This window comes from Oncorhynchus mykiss, chromosome 5 (assembly GCF_013265735.2).
Source record: "Oncorhynchus mykiss isolate Arlee chromosome 5, USDA_OmykA_1.1, whole genome shotgun sequence".
NCBI classification, from domain to species: domain Eukaryota; kingdom Metazoa; phylum Chordata; class Actinopteri; order Salmoniformes; family Salmonidae; genus Oncorhynchus; species Oncorhynchus mykiss.
In genome coordinates this window covers 30,436,250-30,453,007 of record NC_048569.1, presented here as the reverse complement: position 1 = coordinate 30,453,007, position 16,758 = coordinate 30,436,250, and the positions used below count along the sequence as shown (strand labels likewise).

The following is a 16,758-nucleotide window of genomic DNA, read 5'->3' as shown; positions in this document are numbered from 1 at the left end:
ACCGCATGGCGATGCCACCACGGAAAGCCGAACCTCCCGCCCATGCATACATGCTGATTAGGTCTTGTGTAGATTGTATTTTCAACCAGCAACTATCAGGAATTAACACTGGTAAAATAAATCACACTTTTACAGTGTTAGTTTTATCAGCTGTTGTACAATATGATACAGAACACAGGGAAAAACATTATTTTGACTGCACTGGGTCTTTAAACATTAGCATTCCTGAAATGAGATTTGGAAAATGAAGTAAGCGCTGGATAATGTGGTTCTTGTTGGGTCAGTAGCACATGGCTAGAGAACAATATCCTTTTCTCTGTAGGACAGACCATGTTGTGTTACCATTGGATATGGAGACATGACCACGGGTACATTATGGTCACATAAAGTTCAGATGAGTTATGAAACTTGGTTAATTAACGTCATGTACTCCATGAGGTAGTTATGAGCATGAACAGGTCAGATAAAGGGTCAAATAGATAGTGAGTAAACAAGGAGATGAATATGACATAGACGTTGTACTGTTTGACCATCAACATGATCTATTGGCTGTATCGTGCCTGTGGGAAAAGGACTGGGCTATCTGTTGTTGTTCAAGGTGCTTTGGAGTGCATCCTAAATGGAACCCTACCCTCTATGTAGTCATATAGAGCCTTATGGGTCCTGGTCAAAAGTAGTGCACTAAATAAGGAATTGGGTTCTATTTGGGAAGAAGCCGTGTTCTCTCTGTGGGATCAATGTGCTACACACAGAGATAGAGAGAGCAGGGTGTTCTCTCAGCTAATGTCAGCAATGAAGACTCCCCAACTGGCTGTATAACACCTCCTAAACACAACACCACCACACACACTCTCTAACACAGTTGTTAGGAGTCAAGGTGACATAGGGATGGAATTACCTGACATCTCCCCAGGCAGGGAACAGGGTTACAGAACAGGCTGTACTGAAGAAGATGATGGAGTGAGATACAGAACAGGGAGTGAGAAAGAAGGAGATGGACCTCTGGGCAGTGGAGGGTGGGACTGAGGGATGAGAGAGAGAGAGAGAGAGAGAGAGAGAGAGAGAGAGAGAGATGATGAGAGAGAGAAAAAGAGGAAGGGAGAGCGAGTGATGAACATTTTAGCAATAAACCATTATCAACTTCCATCTCCAGCCCCAACTAACCTCACAACGTAACTATGAGCTTGTGGAACCTGGCAACGGAGTATGGAGAGAAAGATCTGCCTTAAAACTCCCTGTGTGGAAGTGTGTGTTTATCGACTGGTGAACGGCTTGTTCACTGACATAGTGAGTGTGTCTCATCCCTCTCTACACAATACTTGCCAAAGCACTGCTATGGCAACCGGTGCCATTAACGCACCCATCAGGCAGTCACTACCTACACAAACACACATGCACACGCACACACATACACATCCACACGCAAACACACTGCATGGAGGGTGAAGAGAGGGGCCTGCTGGATCTTCTCCCCACAGCCAGACGTCAAAGGCTAGTTTGTTGTGGATGTCTTGTTGTGGACACCACACAACCTCCTATGCCAACCCACGCCTGTACACTACACACTCAGAGGGAAATTAGGTAGGTAGTGACAAGAGGTTTGTCGGGACGAGAGGAGCTGGACAGAGAAGCTACATCCCTCCCTCACTTGGCAATGGCAGTCCTGTCAACCATTTCAAGTCTCTTCTGAACTTTGGGCCTGGGTGACTGTTAAGTTGAGCACTTAAGGACAAAAAAAGCTGTATGCAAATAGAACATGATTGATCTGCTTGCACTGTCCACCTCTCCCTCAGTCTCTCAGCTCTCCTGCACTTTATAAGGCCTTAGAAGCAAATCCCCACTCACCAATGTTCCTCCACACTGTTCCTGAATCAGTGCCAAGCAACATTTCGTTCTAAATGGATGAAGGCAGACTGTTCCCATAGCCCATTCCCACTGTGTCTCACAATGCTGCTTCTAAGACCCCAGCACGCTAAAGCCTCAGAGGAAGCAGCCACACAATCACCGCCACACAAACAAACAAAAGAGCTTCTCTTCATTATCTGGGGATTACCAAGCCATTGTGGCAGGGATTTAAGAAAACATTTCATTTTAGGCTGAGGGACTGAGCTCCTGTAGAACCCTGTAGAGAGAGAGGGAGCTAACGCAAGGCTGACCTTATGGCAGGGTCAAGTCTAGAGGTTTGGTTAGTGGGGTGTGGGTTGGTACGATAAGTTATGAAAATATATGCACTCACTACTGTAAGTCGCTCGGGATAAGAGCATCTGCTGTATGACTAAAAGGTCAACATGTTAAATGGCTGGCCCACTTGGTTGCAACACCACCTGATGGGGATTGGAGCTGGGAACTTTGGACAGACCGCCTGGCTGCATTCTGCAGACTACTGGGCGTGGGCATTCTGAATGGCAACTTATCATGGCTACGTCCCATGGAAAAAGGGTACCATTCATGACGTCCATAACTTGGTAGCCTCATACTGAATCCCAAGTTGACCTTCAGCTCCTAGGTACTTGTGCAGATCTGAAATTATTATATTTTAGGACAGCTACAACACATTAGGAACACCCTCCTAACATTGAGTCGAACACCCCCCCCCCCCCCCCTTTTGCCCTCAGAACAGCCTCAATTCGTTGAGGCATGGACTCTAGAAGGTGTCCAATGCCTTCCACAGGGATGCTGGCCCATGTTGACTCCAATGCTTCCCACACTTGTGCCAGGTTGGCTGGATGTCCTTTGGTGGTGGACCATTCTTGACACACTCAAACCAGTGCGCCTGGCAGCAACTACCATATTCCATTCAAAGGCACTTTACCTTCAGCCTCTGAATGGCACACATACACGATCCATGTCTACAATTGTCTCAAGGCTTAAAAATCATTCTTTAAACTGTCTCCTCCCCTTCTACACTGATTGAAGTGGATTTAACAAGTGACATCAAAAAGGAATCATAGCTTTCACCTGGATTCACCTGGTCAGTCTAGGAATCCTAGCTTTCACCTGGATTCACCTGGTCAGTCTCATGGAATAAGAAATGTTTTGCATAGTCAGTGCATATCCTATACTCTGAACTTGGTCAGTCAGAGGAGGATTCCTCTAAATGTTTCTTGCTTCCAGCTAGAGTTTTCTCTTGCCACTGTGCCATTGCCATTGTGGAGTGGAAACATCTAGGAGCAACAAGTTTTCTCTTGCCACTGTGCCCTTGCCATTGTGAAGTGGAAACATCTAGGAGCAACAACTGCTCAGAAGTGATAGGCCACACAAGCTCACAGAACGGGTCCGCCGAGTGCTGAAATACGTAAATTGTCTGTCCTTTGTTGCAACACTTCCGAACTGCCTCTGGAAGCAAAGTCAGCACAACAACTGTTTGTCGGGAGCGTCATGAAATGGGTTTCCATAGACGAGCAGCCACACACAAGCCTAAGATCACCATGCGCAATGCCAAGCGTCAGCCGGAGAAATGTAAAACTCGCCGCCATTGGACTCTGGAGCAGTGGAAATGCATTTTCTGTAGTGATGAATCACGCTTCACCATCTGCCAGTCCGATGGACTAATCTGTGTTTGGAGGATGCCAGGAGAACACTACTTGCCCCAATGCATAGTGCCAACTGTAACGTTTGGTGGAGGAGGAATAATGGTCTGGAACTGTATTTCCACTGCCAGCCCTCTTAGTTCCAGTGAAGGGAAATCTTAACTCTACAGCATACAATGACATTCTAAATTATTCTGTGCTTCCAACTTTGTGGCAACAGTTTGGGGAAGGCCCTCTGCTATTTCAGCATGATAATGCCCCTTGCACAAAGCGAGGTCCATACAGAAATGTTTTGTCAAGATCGGTGTGGAAGAACTTGACTGACCTGCACAAAGCCCTGACCTCAACCCCATCGAACACCTTTGGGATGAATTAGAAAGCCGACTGTGAGCCAGGCCTAATCGCCCAAAATCAGTGTTCGACCTCACTAATGCTCTTATGGCTGAATGGAAGCAAGTCCCTGCAGCAATGTTCCAACATCTAGTGGAAAACCTTTCCAGAAGAGTGGAGGCTGTTGTAGCAGCAAAGGGGGACCAACTCCATGTTAATGCCCAAGATTTTGGAATGAGATGTTCGACGAGCAGGTGTCCACATACCTTTGGTAATGTAGTGTACTTGGCAATGGCAGATCTCGGATCACATTTCCAAATTACAGAACTTGTCAATGTAAATGTTAATACTAATAATTATGACTGTGAATAAATGTTTCCTTAAGAGGTTGAATAGTTTGTTTGACATTGAGCTGTTCAACAAAGGGAGTCTCCGATTAGATTAGAGAACTGGCTGGGTGGAGGCCAACACTGTACTGGCTGGAGCTGTCATTCCTCATCTCTCTCTCGCACACGCGCGCGCACACGCACGCACGCACACACACACACACACACACACACACACACGACTCTGCGCACCTGTGCTCACACACGCACACGCAGGCACGCACACACGCAAAACAATAATATTTGGTACCTTCATAGTTGTGAAGAATAGAAAACAATGAAGACTCATTGTCAGGGTGCAGGGACAATGTCTACCATTTTTAAATGAAATGACACGTAAAAACATAGTTACACAAACAGAAGCACACAGAGTCCTCCAGTTTAACTATGGCCTGTATTATCTCTAGGAATGGCAGGAAATCTTTAAAGCAGGCAGGCACATCTCTTTAAGTTGCATGACCATTCTATTTGTTTTGACAAACAGTCAGTCACAAAGAAAGGCGTCCATGTCAGAACATTCTGACACTCCTTCATAAGCCCATGAAAACCTCATTCTGATGGCTCTTCTCAGAAGACCCTCTATCGCAGTCGCCCAGATAGCCTGCTCTTTCCCCCTCATGTCAGTGTGACTGTCTATCTCCAGAGCCACAATGTCTTCCCCTTTTCCTGCCTGTCTAGCAGCATCCCCTTGGAGGAATGCACATACTTAGCTAGCATTCTCCCTGCTCTAAATGGGTCCCTCCTCGAGTCTCACAGTATATTTACCCCAGTACACTGAAGGGTATTTGGATCATGCGTTACCCATTACATCTATCTCTATCTGGGTTGGCATTCACGCCACGTAGCGCACCACACAAGCATTCTTTCAGTTGTATGTATAGCCTAGCATCATGCGCTAACCTCGCAGAATAATGTAGCAGGGTGTGAAGAGAAAATGTGTCACAGGCCACAACTCATCCCTACTAAACCCACTTAGTACATTTTTACTGCATTAGCTCTATCTGACAGTTATCCGAATGGGGTGAGGCAGGAAACAATGACCTGTGTTAACAGGCCACATAACTCTTTGGAATGGAGTGTCTAGACCAATCAGGAATGGGCCATTGTCACTGTGGGCGAGTACAGAAGGGTTCTCTATTCCCTATGTCAGGGGTAGGCAACCCTGGTCCTGGAGGGACGCAGGCACTTCATGTTTAAGATTGAACTGATCTGGAAGACCAGGTGTGTTGAAATTAGGTAATCACTGAACTGATAATTTAGCTCAGTTGCTCTGGTGTGGTGTCTAGTTAGAACAAAATCTTGCTGTACCTGTGGCACTCCAGGAAAAGGGCTGACTACCCCTGATCTATGTCATCAACTACTTTTGCCCAGAGTTCTTAGGCTGCGATTCAAACCAACGCAGATAAACACCATCGCACTGCGATTGACTTTTAGAATGTTTGCGCTGTATCAAAGGTGTAATCATGGTAACAGCCATAAAAACAGAAGGCCAACTTCCTCATTAATGTATCTTTACCTTGATGCATGCTCCATCCTTGTCATTACACCTGCCTCTCTCCCCAAAAGCTGAATTCCCCCCAACCCCCCTCCTCACTTCAATCAGCTCCAGTCCCAGCAGGCCTTTCCAAGTGGCTGGCGGAACAGAAAAAGTTAGAGAGAGAGAAACTAATACCGGAGACTATTACTCAAAACAGACAACACTATGTAACTATGCCAGTACCTTAGTTTATTCTATGACAAAGTAAGACACAGGATATGTATCATGAAGATCTATCCTTGCCACGTTAATGCCTCTTCACACACACACACACACACACACACACACACACACACACACACACACACACACACACACACACACACACACACACACACACACACACACACACACACACACACACACACACACACACTTACTTACTTACAGTCATACCCTCCCGTTCATCCTCTTCCCAAAACCTCCCTGCTGATGATGTTGGAAATAAACAAAGAATGGCTCATGTATCATGAGCATCATGTTTGGATAAAAGGTTGGTGAGTTCATATACGTTCTAAACCCATTTGTACTGGTCGTAAAAGGAAAGAAGAGATGGGAACCTTACTGGAGATGATTACTTACAAACCTCACAAAACCCATTGAGAAACTCCCCTGCTATAGGCCTACATCATGTATTGTGTATGTAATGTCAATAAAACATGTATTTCAATTACTATATAAACTCCAGTCAAGACAAGCTTGGATAAACTGTGAAATACCATTTATCAAACACCATATTTAAAACCTACATGCGCTCCAGTCAGGCATTTTTGAATGGAGAGGGGGGCCTTGGCGTGGGTTGAATGTCCTGTACACACTCACAGTTTACTCCACTCCACAAATATTTACATGTTACCCATTTAGCGTTTTACTAGATGACTCCAGCTCCAGTGTCCCACATGAGACTGACCCCCTGATGACCCTTTGTCCCCTCGGATGGTCCCAGCCAACCAGAACACCGCCATATGTTTACCCAGCATCCTCGCTGTTTGGAGTGGTACACTCTTAGTAGAACCCTGTGCCAAATGCTTTAACCGTAACTGTGTTCTCTGAGACCAAAGTAAACACCAATACTGTAGACCACACAGTGTCTTTACATGTGTTTTGGAGCTAGCTAAGCTAACAGAATGAGACAATGTCAACGTAACAGTTGTTCTCTGTCAGTGTTGGACTTCACTACAACAACACTACTCTATGCACAATTCTTATCTACATCTTGATTCAGTTGTCGTTCCCTAAAGATAGAATGGTTCATATTTAGCACTGTGTTTGCCATACAGAGATTTGTCTGGTTAACTGTCTTTTGGGACTGTTGTTAAGGGTCAGAATAGCAGGCCTTCTAACAGCAAGGCTGTGCCCTTCACCCACTATGCCCTCTAGCTAGTAGCTGAGGAACTACATTAGAAACAAACACTGCCCAGTTTGACATAATCCTCAGATGTTGTAAGAAAGTAATTGAAGTTATTTGATTCGAACTTGCAGAGGAAGAAATGGCTGCTGACTTGACAGAGAGGAAAACTACACAGAGATTACAGAGTTCTAACCTCCCTGGAAAGCTCCCTGGCCTTGACTCTGAAATTCACATTTTTATCTTTCTCAAGGCCAGAACTTTCAATGAAATTGTCTTCTACTTCAATTGCTTTTCAGCCAAGCAAAACATGAAGTCTTCATCCATGAACCAAAAGTCATGACCTGTATATGATGTCAAGGCACTTTCAGGTCATGACTTTGAAGACTTCATAGGGTTTGATGTTAGTGATCAACTCTTCTCTATTTTCTCCATCCGGTTCCTATTGGATAGAACAGCGAACAGCTTAACTGTGATTGAAATTACATTAAAAATTCTTATTTTCCACTAGGCTACCCTGCCACCCCAATGACCAGGACAAACTAACTGAAGACAGTCTTGTCCTGCCAGAACATGCTTATAATACTACTGCTTCTCACAAACCCCAGAAGGATGTTGCAGTTGTTGAACCAATACATCATGGTGGAGGATAGAGGGAGGATGGATGAGTTCAACATAACACCAGACCATCTTTCATCTCACCATCCATCACTCAGTGTGAGGTGTCTGTCCCCCACTGTCTCTAAAGAACACTCACACATCAGCGCATACACACACACACACACACACACACACACACACACACACACACACACACACACACACACACACACACACACACACACACACACACAACCACTCTCATAATATGTTTTATTTAATCCTGATGGGCAGGTATGTGTTTATGTGCGTGTTTGTGTGTTTGTGTGTGTGTGTGTGTGTGTGTGTGTGTGTGTGTGTTTGTTTGTTTGTATGTGTGTGTGTATCTGTGTCTGTGTGTGGGTTTGGGTGTGGGTGTGAGTACATACCGGCATGTTTGTATATATTTATGTCAGTGCATTCTTGTGTGTGGTGCTGCATGAAAACGTAAGCTCCCTCAGTAAACACAATAAAATTATGTTTCCCTAGCCTGTTACGATTGCATGTGTTTATGCAGCCATTTCAAACACAGATCCAACTCCCATCAACTTAATGGCTTGACCTTGTAAACTCAGATTACCTCGGCACCTATGTCACCTGGAATGCTCTCTATGCACTTTTCTAAACACTAATTCCAAGTGTAACCCAATGACAATAACCTGCAGCTCAGTCAGACAGGTATATATATGAGTGATGTATCTGTGTGGAGGAGAAGTTGACAAGGAGTTCAGGCACAAGTGTGACCAACGAAAAAATAAGCCATTGTGATTTAGTCATCACATTGAGATTGGCTCCAGCACACTCTTGGTGTGTGCCACTCTAACTCTCTTGCTCTTTCTCTCTCTCCCTGCCCTTATGAAGGGGCACTAAAGGCTTCTAACACAGGGAAAAACAGCAGAGCGGAAAGAAAGAAAAGAGGACAATAGCATGTAAATCAGAACTATTAAAGGACTCTATAAACACCCCAGAGCTAAGAGGAAAGATTTAGAGATAGAGGAGAGAAGAGACACGAATAGAAGAGTGGACAAGAGATGCCAACATACACACACCAACATTTTCCCTTGTCTTTCTCCATAGTGCGAGTCGATACTCATGGAATAATAAGGAATTCCCCTCGACCACGCCTACAATTTGGGGGAAAAAAAAACATTATTTCCCATTGACCCCAAGTGTAAAAGAGCCTACTTTGACTTCAATTTTTTCTTACACAGAAATAACAAAACATGCCGAAAAGCCTCTGTGTTCTTCAAAGTACATGTAACCAGGTCAAAAATCAATGCTCCCACATAGGGAAATAAAGCCTGTGAGAAGAGCCCTGTGGCTTCAGGTTATTCAGCGTGGGAGAGTGGGAAATGTGGGGACCCGGTGTCCAAGTAGGCTGTGTGTAGCTATGTGTGTGTGTCACAGGTAAGACATTTAACTTGTTTAGCATAGTCCGTTAGTAACGTCACTCACTGTATATGTTTGTTTGTGTTGTTGGTCTTGGCTGGCTTAATGTTCCGCTAGCACTCACTCATGTGGCTGCTAGCACCGTCATGAAAAGGGGCCTGAGGGAAGCCTGACAATATTACGTTTTTAGTAGTGAGAACAAGGGAGCAGGCAATGTTGAAAAGTAGTGTTTAGACATGTTGTACTTTAAATTTAGCTTTGTAATTGACTAAAACAATGAGAATTTTTTTAAATTGCATTTGAAAAAGGTCAGGTCTTGCTGTGAGCCAATGGAGAAACCTATCTATCTAATACCGACTGGGTCTATCCTTCTCATCTACAGTGATGTTTGGTAACCCAGAGTGACAATCGCTAAGTGACGAGGTGTCTCTGACAGCCTTGGAGAGCTTGCCATTGATCCATGGGGGAGCTGTGTATAAATAACCCACAATGCCTTTCTCCCACTGTCCAATAGGAGGTGGCGCTGACGGACAAATCTACGAAATAGCAATCAATATCTTCTTCATCTAAGAAAAATGTATCCACACGAGTTATGTAGAATATCTACAAGGTGGAATTTGTGTTTCACCTTCTATATCAAGTCCTGCCCGTAAATAGTTAACTCCTTCTGATGTAAACCACTGACACATCTCTACGAAGGTTCAAGTATGTTTCCATCCATGCCACATGGCATCTTTATGCTGACTAACTACACACTCCAGCACTTTAAAGGCTACCATAATTTGTCTACATCGTATATACACAGAAACAAGGCTCGGGGCTATGTTGGATACTGCAGTGTATAAATCCCTATGGTGTACACCAGGGCTGACAGCACAAGGGAACTAGGTATTTTGTTGTAGCACAAGAAGAGAAGAGTTTTTAACTCAGATGGACTATGTGGTAATACTGTAGGGTCCATTCATACCCTGTGTCCTACTGCACTCTATTTTGTGTAACAGACAACAGAATGCAGTAATGCACATACACAAAATAGTTCAAATTGTTGAACCTTCTAAAAAAACACAAAAGGAGTGTGTGCATATGTATAAAGTTCACATGTGTGCAATCTAAGTGTCACATGATCTGTCACTGATTACTGAGATCATATACACCTATTCTGAAAGGCCCCAGAGTCTACAACACCCCTAAGCAAGGGGCACCACCAAGCAAGCGGCACCATGAAAACCAAGGAGCTCTCCCAAACAGGTCAGGGACAAAGTTGTGGAGAAGTACAGATCAGGGTTGGGTCCTAAAACAATATCCGAAACTTTGAACATCCCACGGAGCATCATTAAATCCATTATTAAAATATGGAAAGAATATGGCATAAAAACAAACCTGCCAAGAGAGGTCCGCCCACCAAAACTCACGGACCAGACAAGGCATTAATCAGAGAGGCAACAAAGAGACCAAAGATAACCCTGAAGGAGCTCAAAAGCTCCACAGTGGAGATTGGAGTATCTGTCCATAGGACCATTTTTAGCTATACACTCCACAGAGCTGGGCTTTACAGAAGAGTGGACAGAAAAAAAGCCATTGCTTAAAGAGAAGAATAAGCAAACATGCTTGGTGTTTGCCAAAAGGCATGTGGGAGACTCACCAAACATATGGAAGAATGTACTTTGGCATTCAAGGAAAACGCTATGTCTGGCGCAAACCCAACACCTCTCATCACCCCGAGAATACCATCCCCACAATGAAGCATGGGGGTGTTTTTCATCGGCAGGGACTGGGAAACTGGTCAGAATTGAAGGAATGATGGATGGAACTAAATACTGGGAAATTCTTGAGGGAAACCTGCTTCAGTCTTTAAAAGATTTGAGACTAGGACAGAGCTTCACCTTACAGCAGGACAATGGCCCTAAGCATACTGCTAAAGCAACACACAAGACATTTAAGGGAAAACATTTAAATGTCTTGGAATGGCCTAGTCAAAGCCCAGACCTCAATCCAATTGAGAATCTGTGGTATGACTTAAAGATTGCAGTACACCAGCGGAACACATCCAACTTGAAGGAGCTGGAGCAGTTTTGCCTTGAAGAATGGGCAAAAGTACCAGTTGGCTAGATGTACCAAGCTTATAGAGACATACCACAAGAGACTTGCAGCTGTAATTGCTGGAAAAGGTGCCTCTACAAAGTATTGACTTTGGGGGGGGGTGAATAGTTATGCAAGCTCAAGTTTTCAGTTGTTTTGTCTTATTTCTTGTCTGTTTCACAATTAAAAATATTTTGTTGTGTAAATCAAATGATACAAACGCCCAAAAATCTATTTTAATTCCAGGTTGTAAGGCAACAAAATAGGAAAAATGCCAAGGGGGTGAATACTTTCGCAAGCCACTGTATCTAATGGGATACAGTATTAACATATAAAGTGTATCCCAAGTGGTGCAGTGGTCTAAGACACTGCATCTCAGTGCATGAGGAGTCACTACAGACACCCCGGTTTGAATCCAGGCTGTATCACAACCAGCCGTGATTGGGAGTCCCGTCCGGGTTTTGCCGGTGTAGTCCTTCATTGTATATAAGAATTTGTTCTTAACTGACTTGCCTAGTTAAATATGTATATACTGAATTCTAGTAATGGCTCATCCTAAATACACCTTTTCTATTAACATACTGTCTATATACACCACTATATACATATATATTTATATTCCTGACTCTGACATTGCTCGTTCTGACATCTCTTAATTTCTTTCTTTTTACTTTTTGGATCATGTGTGAAATGTTTTGTATTGCTACAGTAGGTATTGCTGTATCTGGTAAATCGCTCCATGGGACAGAGAGAACATTTTCCAATTTTATACCACATTTCAGGCAGTTCTGATCATTTTTCCATGGGGCAAAGAGAACATTTTTGCTGTTTTATAGAACGTTTCCTGCAATTCAATGCCACGTTAGTGATATCTGAGTGAGAGTGATTTGAGGTCAGGGCCTTTGGGCATGTGCCCTGCATGCCCGGTCGGTGTTGGGCCATGATTTAGACAGCTGGCTAAACTAATTTACCAATTTAAAATTTGTTAGCTAACATGGCTAATTGAGTATGACTGTCAGTGACAAACATAACAAGATAAAAACTGCTGATCTACAACCAAATGTTGTGTATTCTTCTTTTTCTATAATCCACATGTTCATGTCTTTAACAGCTCCAACCAAAGCACAATTTGTAAATCCCTCCAATTGGTCAAGCTATTGAACCAACTTTACCCTATGGATCTCCTCTTTTTGCAGCACATGATAGTTTACATTCTGCTTACACACAGATAGACAAGTAAACAGACATATGCACACACAAGCACCTTAAACACACACACGCACACACAATCTAGATCTCACCTAATTTAGAGATGCCATGTGATTTAGTGTGAGGGACTGACAGACCTTTTAAATAATGGAAACACAGAGCTGTAGAGCTCGGTCCATGACGCCAATAGGTAGTAAAATTACTCCCAGAATCTGCCAAGACCAATAGGCTCAGCCTGCTAGCTGCATTCCTAACTCCATACAGAGAACGAAACGCCATTTAAGGCTCCATGTCAGACCAACAACTAGAGCTCTCTCTCTCTATCTCTCTCTCTATCTCTCGCTTTCGCTCTCTCTCTCTCGCTCTCTCGTTCTCTCTATCACTCTCTCTCTGGCACTACACCGCCAGGTCACTGACATCCTCCCTGTAGGCTGACTCATCATCACCGGTGATCAGGCCTACCACTGTCGTGTCGTCAGCTAACTTAATAATGGTGTTGAAGGCGTGCGTCGTGGGTGAACAGGGAGCACAGAAGGAGACTAAGCACACCCCTGTGGGACCCCTGTGTTAAGGTTCAGCCGTGGCACAGGTGATGTTGCCTACCCTCACCGTCTGGGGTCGGCCCGTCAGGAAGTCCAGGATCCTACGAGTCCTAAGCTTAGTGACGAGCATGGAGGGTATAATGGTATAATGGTTACCTAGGTGGGTGAGGGCAGTGTGCAGAGCAATTGAGAATGCGTCATCTATGGATCTGTTGGGGCGGAATGCGGAGCGAATTGCGGCTACTTCCTGTTTCTGCTTCTGCTTGTAAACAGGAAGCAAGAGTACAGAGTCACTATCTGATTTGCCAAATGGCGGATGAGGGCATGCCTTGTATGCTTACTTGTGGGTAGAATAGCAGTGGTCTAGGACTTTATCGCTCCTAGTCGCTGGCAACCAGAAAGGCAGCCTCTGGGTGTAGTTTTTCTGCTTGTTCATAGCCTTGTACAGTTCGTTAAGCACCAGATTGTTATTTTTTATTGTACTGAGGTGGAATGTATACAGCAGTCACGATAACAGCTGAAAACTCCCTCGGGAGATAGAAGGGTCAGCATTTGACCATCAGGTATTCCAAGATGGATGAACAGTGGGTCGACACGTCCACCACACTGGAATCAGCACACCAGTTGGTGTTGATAAAGTGGCAAACCCCTCCCCCCCTTGATTTTCCGACTCCACAGTCCTGTCGGCCCGGTGAATAGAATCCATCGAGTTGGATAGCCGTGGGGGATATCTTCTCCAAGAGCCATGTTTCTGAAAAGCAAAGAATATTGCCGTTCCGAGAGATCCGTTGGTAGCAAATCCGCGATCGGAGGTCATCCATCTTATTATCAAGTGACTGTACATTGGCCAGTAGAATGGCCTCTGCTGTGCTCTCAGATGCTTAGTTACCACCTACCAACAGCTAACAGTCACACTATTGGCCAACATAGCTGTTTCGACCTAGGCTAATTCAGTACACCAACCATACCTACTGCCTCTCTTAGCCCTTTCTCCTGCTCTTTCTCCCACTCAAACACACTCAATCACACACACACACACACACACACACACACACACACACACACACACACACACACACACACACACACACACACACACACACACAACCACTCTCATAACATGTTTTATTTAATCCTGATGGGCAGGTGTGTGTATATAATAATAATACAGGTTGTTTATCATTGGTGAGTATAAGTTGAGGTGAGGTTTTGCTCCTGCTCAATGGAAAAATGTGAAAAAGAGAACCAGACACCGCTTGCCCTCTAGTGGGTAATGTTGAATACTGCAAACTCAACTGTAATGACATTCTAAGTTCTCACGTTCACCACTCGATGGCGGCCAATCTCTAAAATGTAGACCCGTTGTCTTTCCCACTGAACCTATCTTATGATGAGAAACAACCTATTCATGGTATCACAGATCATACAAAAATAATATTAAAAATATTTACAGTGAATGCCTGATTTTTCCTGTATGATCAGTCTTATATCGACACAGGCCTTTAAAACATCAAATCAAATTGTATTTGTCACATCGGCCGAATACAACAGCTGTAGACCAAATATGGCATAGTTTCTTGGTACTAGTGTGTATATGGCATTAACCTATGTGATTTAGTGTGTGTTTGTGTGCGCATCTGTGCATGCATGTATTTGTATGTGTGTGTGTGTGTGTCTGTTTGTGTGTGCGCACACTGTGTGTGTGTATGTGTGTGTCTGAGCATGGTTCTGTACTGACCTTCCTGCCAGAGAAGAGCATGCAGAGCTGGTGCATGGAGCCTCCGTTCTTGGTCAGCTCCTTCTTCAGGGTCTTAGGCGAGGGCAGCGTCCAGCCCCCCTTGTGGGCGTGTGTCGGGTCCAGGCAGTTGATGGCATTGTCTGAGGTGAAGCCAGTGGCGCGTGGGTCCTGTAGCAGACTGCCCTCGCTGTGCGTGCGGCGCCGCAGGGAGTTCTGGACACTCAACCTGCCGCCGTGCTTCTCGCAGGCAGAGCCCTCCACCATGCTACGACGCTTACTGTCGCTGCGCTCTAGGTAGGTATCATCGCTGTCATCTTCCTCATCATCATCGTCATCTTCATCATCGTCCTCGTCATACTCTTCGTCGGTGTTGGGCGAGGAGAGGGCATCGGCGCTGAAGGAGCGGTCTAGGCGGAGCTCGGGGATGACGAAGGAGGATGAAGAGGAGGGGTGGGCGTTGGTGTCGGGGGGGTCTGACGGGGCTTCGTCATCTGTCCCCGGGGGTTTCACATCTCCTCCCTCCTCCTCCTCCTCCCTCTCTCTTTCCCCTCCCTCCTCTATCTCTGCTTCCTCCTCACCCTTCCTCTCCTCCTCCCCCTCCTCCACCTCCTCCACCTCCTCCTCTCTTTCCCGCCAGATCTCAGGCTCAGTGCCCTCCATGCTCTTGCTGTCCTCCCACTCGGTGGAGGGCGGTGGGGTGGGTGGCACCTTGTGCTCCTCTCCGTCGCCCAGTGGGGTGCAAACCTCCTCCAGGGGGGTGAGAAGCTCAGAGGGGTACGGGTTGCCCAGGGTCAGGGGCTCTGAGGGGCTGGAGGGGTAGGGGTAGAGGTGGTCCTCTTCAGACCCTGGCAGGGGTAGGCCTTGTCCTCCTCCCAACTCACATGGAGGAGTATCCACCTTGGGCTCCAGCATCTGGAGGGAGAGGGAGTTATAAACACTGTCACACTGCACATTTATTGCATATCAAGGGCTTGATGAAGTGGATTAGAACATGAATCACATTTATTAGCACTGGGCTAAAGCAACAGTCAACCAGAGCCCTGCTGAAATGGTCCCAATGACTAAAAATCTATTAAGACACATCCCACTTTATTAAATCAATAGAGAAACAAGCCTATACCAACACCAGGCCTGATCTAAATCTTTGCTCCTGACCTCTTATTGACAGCAATCCATTACAATCCTATTGCCCTGTTTGTGCGTTCCGTGTCTGGGAGACTAATGGCTCCATACCAACTATCAACAGTGAAGGAGAAGCCAGTGATTTTGTTTGTATGTTGAGTTTAGCCAGGAAACAGAGGCCACGTGTGTTTATGATGACGAGATTGATACCGCCTGTTTGACTTCCCTTCATGCACTCACCACACACACACGCACGCACGCACGCACGCACGCACGCACGCACACACAGACACACACACACACACACACACACACACACACACACACACACACACACACACACACACACACACACACACACACACACACACACACACACACACACACACACACACAGCTCAGCTTTCCAGCAGTAGCATTGCTTGTTGGTTCAGACACATTCCTGGTACTTTATCTTCCTGTCTGGTGTCACACAGACACACTCTGGCCCAACCACTTCAGGGCCTCTGGGACAGACGGGAGGGAGCAATGTGGAGGAAAACAAACATGTCCTCCATAGAACCTCTTGGCTCAAACCCCTGAGTATTTCTGAAACCCTCCATCTACACCATCACCTCACCACCATCTCTTCTCCATTCATATTCACCTTTACCTTCTTTCTCCCATCTCTGTTTTATCTACTCTTGCCCTTCAACCCCCTCCCCTCCCATTGTCTGTCTTCTGGTGTTGGACTCTGCTGAGGGAGCTGTACTATACAAGGCAAAGCCACTACGGCGCTACACCACACAAAGTCATTATTCAGTTGATTGTTTTACCTCTCTGTCTCTCCTTGTGTGTAAAGCGCTTGAACAGATTCTGTCAGAGCTAAAGTGTTGGCCAATTTCATTAGTGCGTCTAACAAAATGGTGA

At 45.3% G+C, this 16,758-nt stretch overlaps 1 protein-coding gene across 5 annotated transcripts in view; it reads right to left on the bottom strand.

Moving 5' to 3' along the window:
* rgs3a (regulator of G protein signaling 3a) overlaps window positions 1-16,758 on the bottom strand; it is a 156,155-nt gene that overhangs the window by 42,953 nt on the left and 96,444 nt on the right. For 4 of the 5 annotated variants that reach the window (XM_036977265.1, XM_021602436.2, XM_021602440.2 and 1 more), the window contains one exon: window positions 14,728-15,639. In XM_036977265.1, coding sequence (XP_036833160.1) covers window positions 14,728-15,639 — 912 coding nt within the window. Of the gene's footprint in view, window positions 1-14,727; window positions 15,640-16,758 lie in introns of those variants that run through there. The other variant, XM_021602435.2, reaches the window with a different exon arrangement.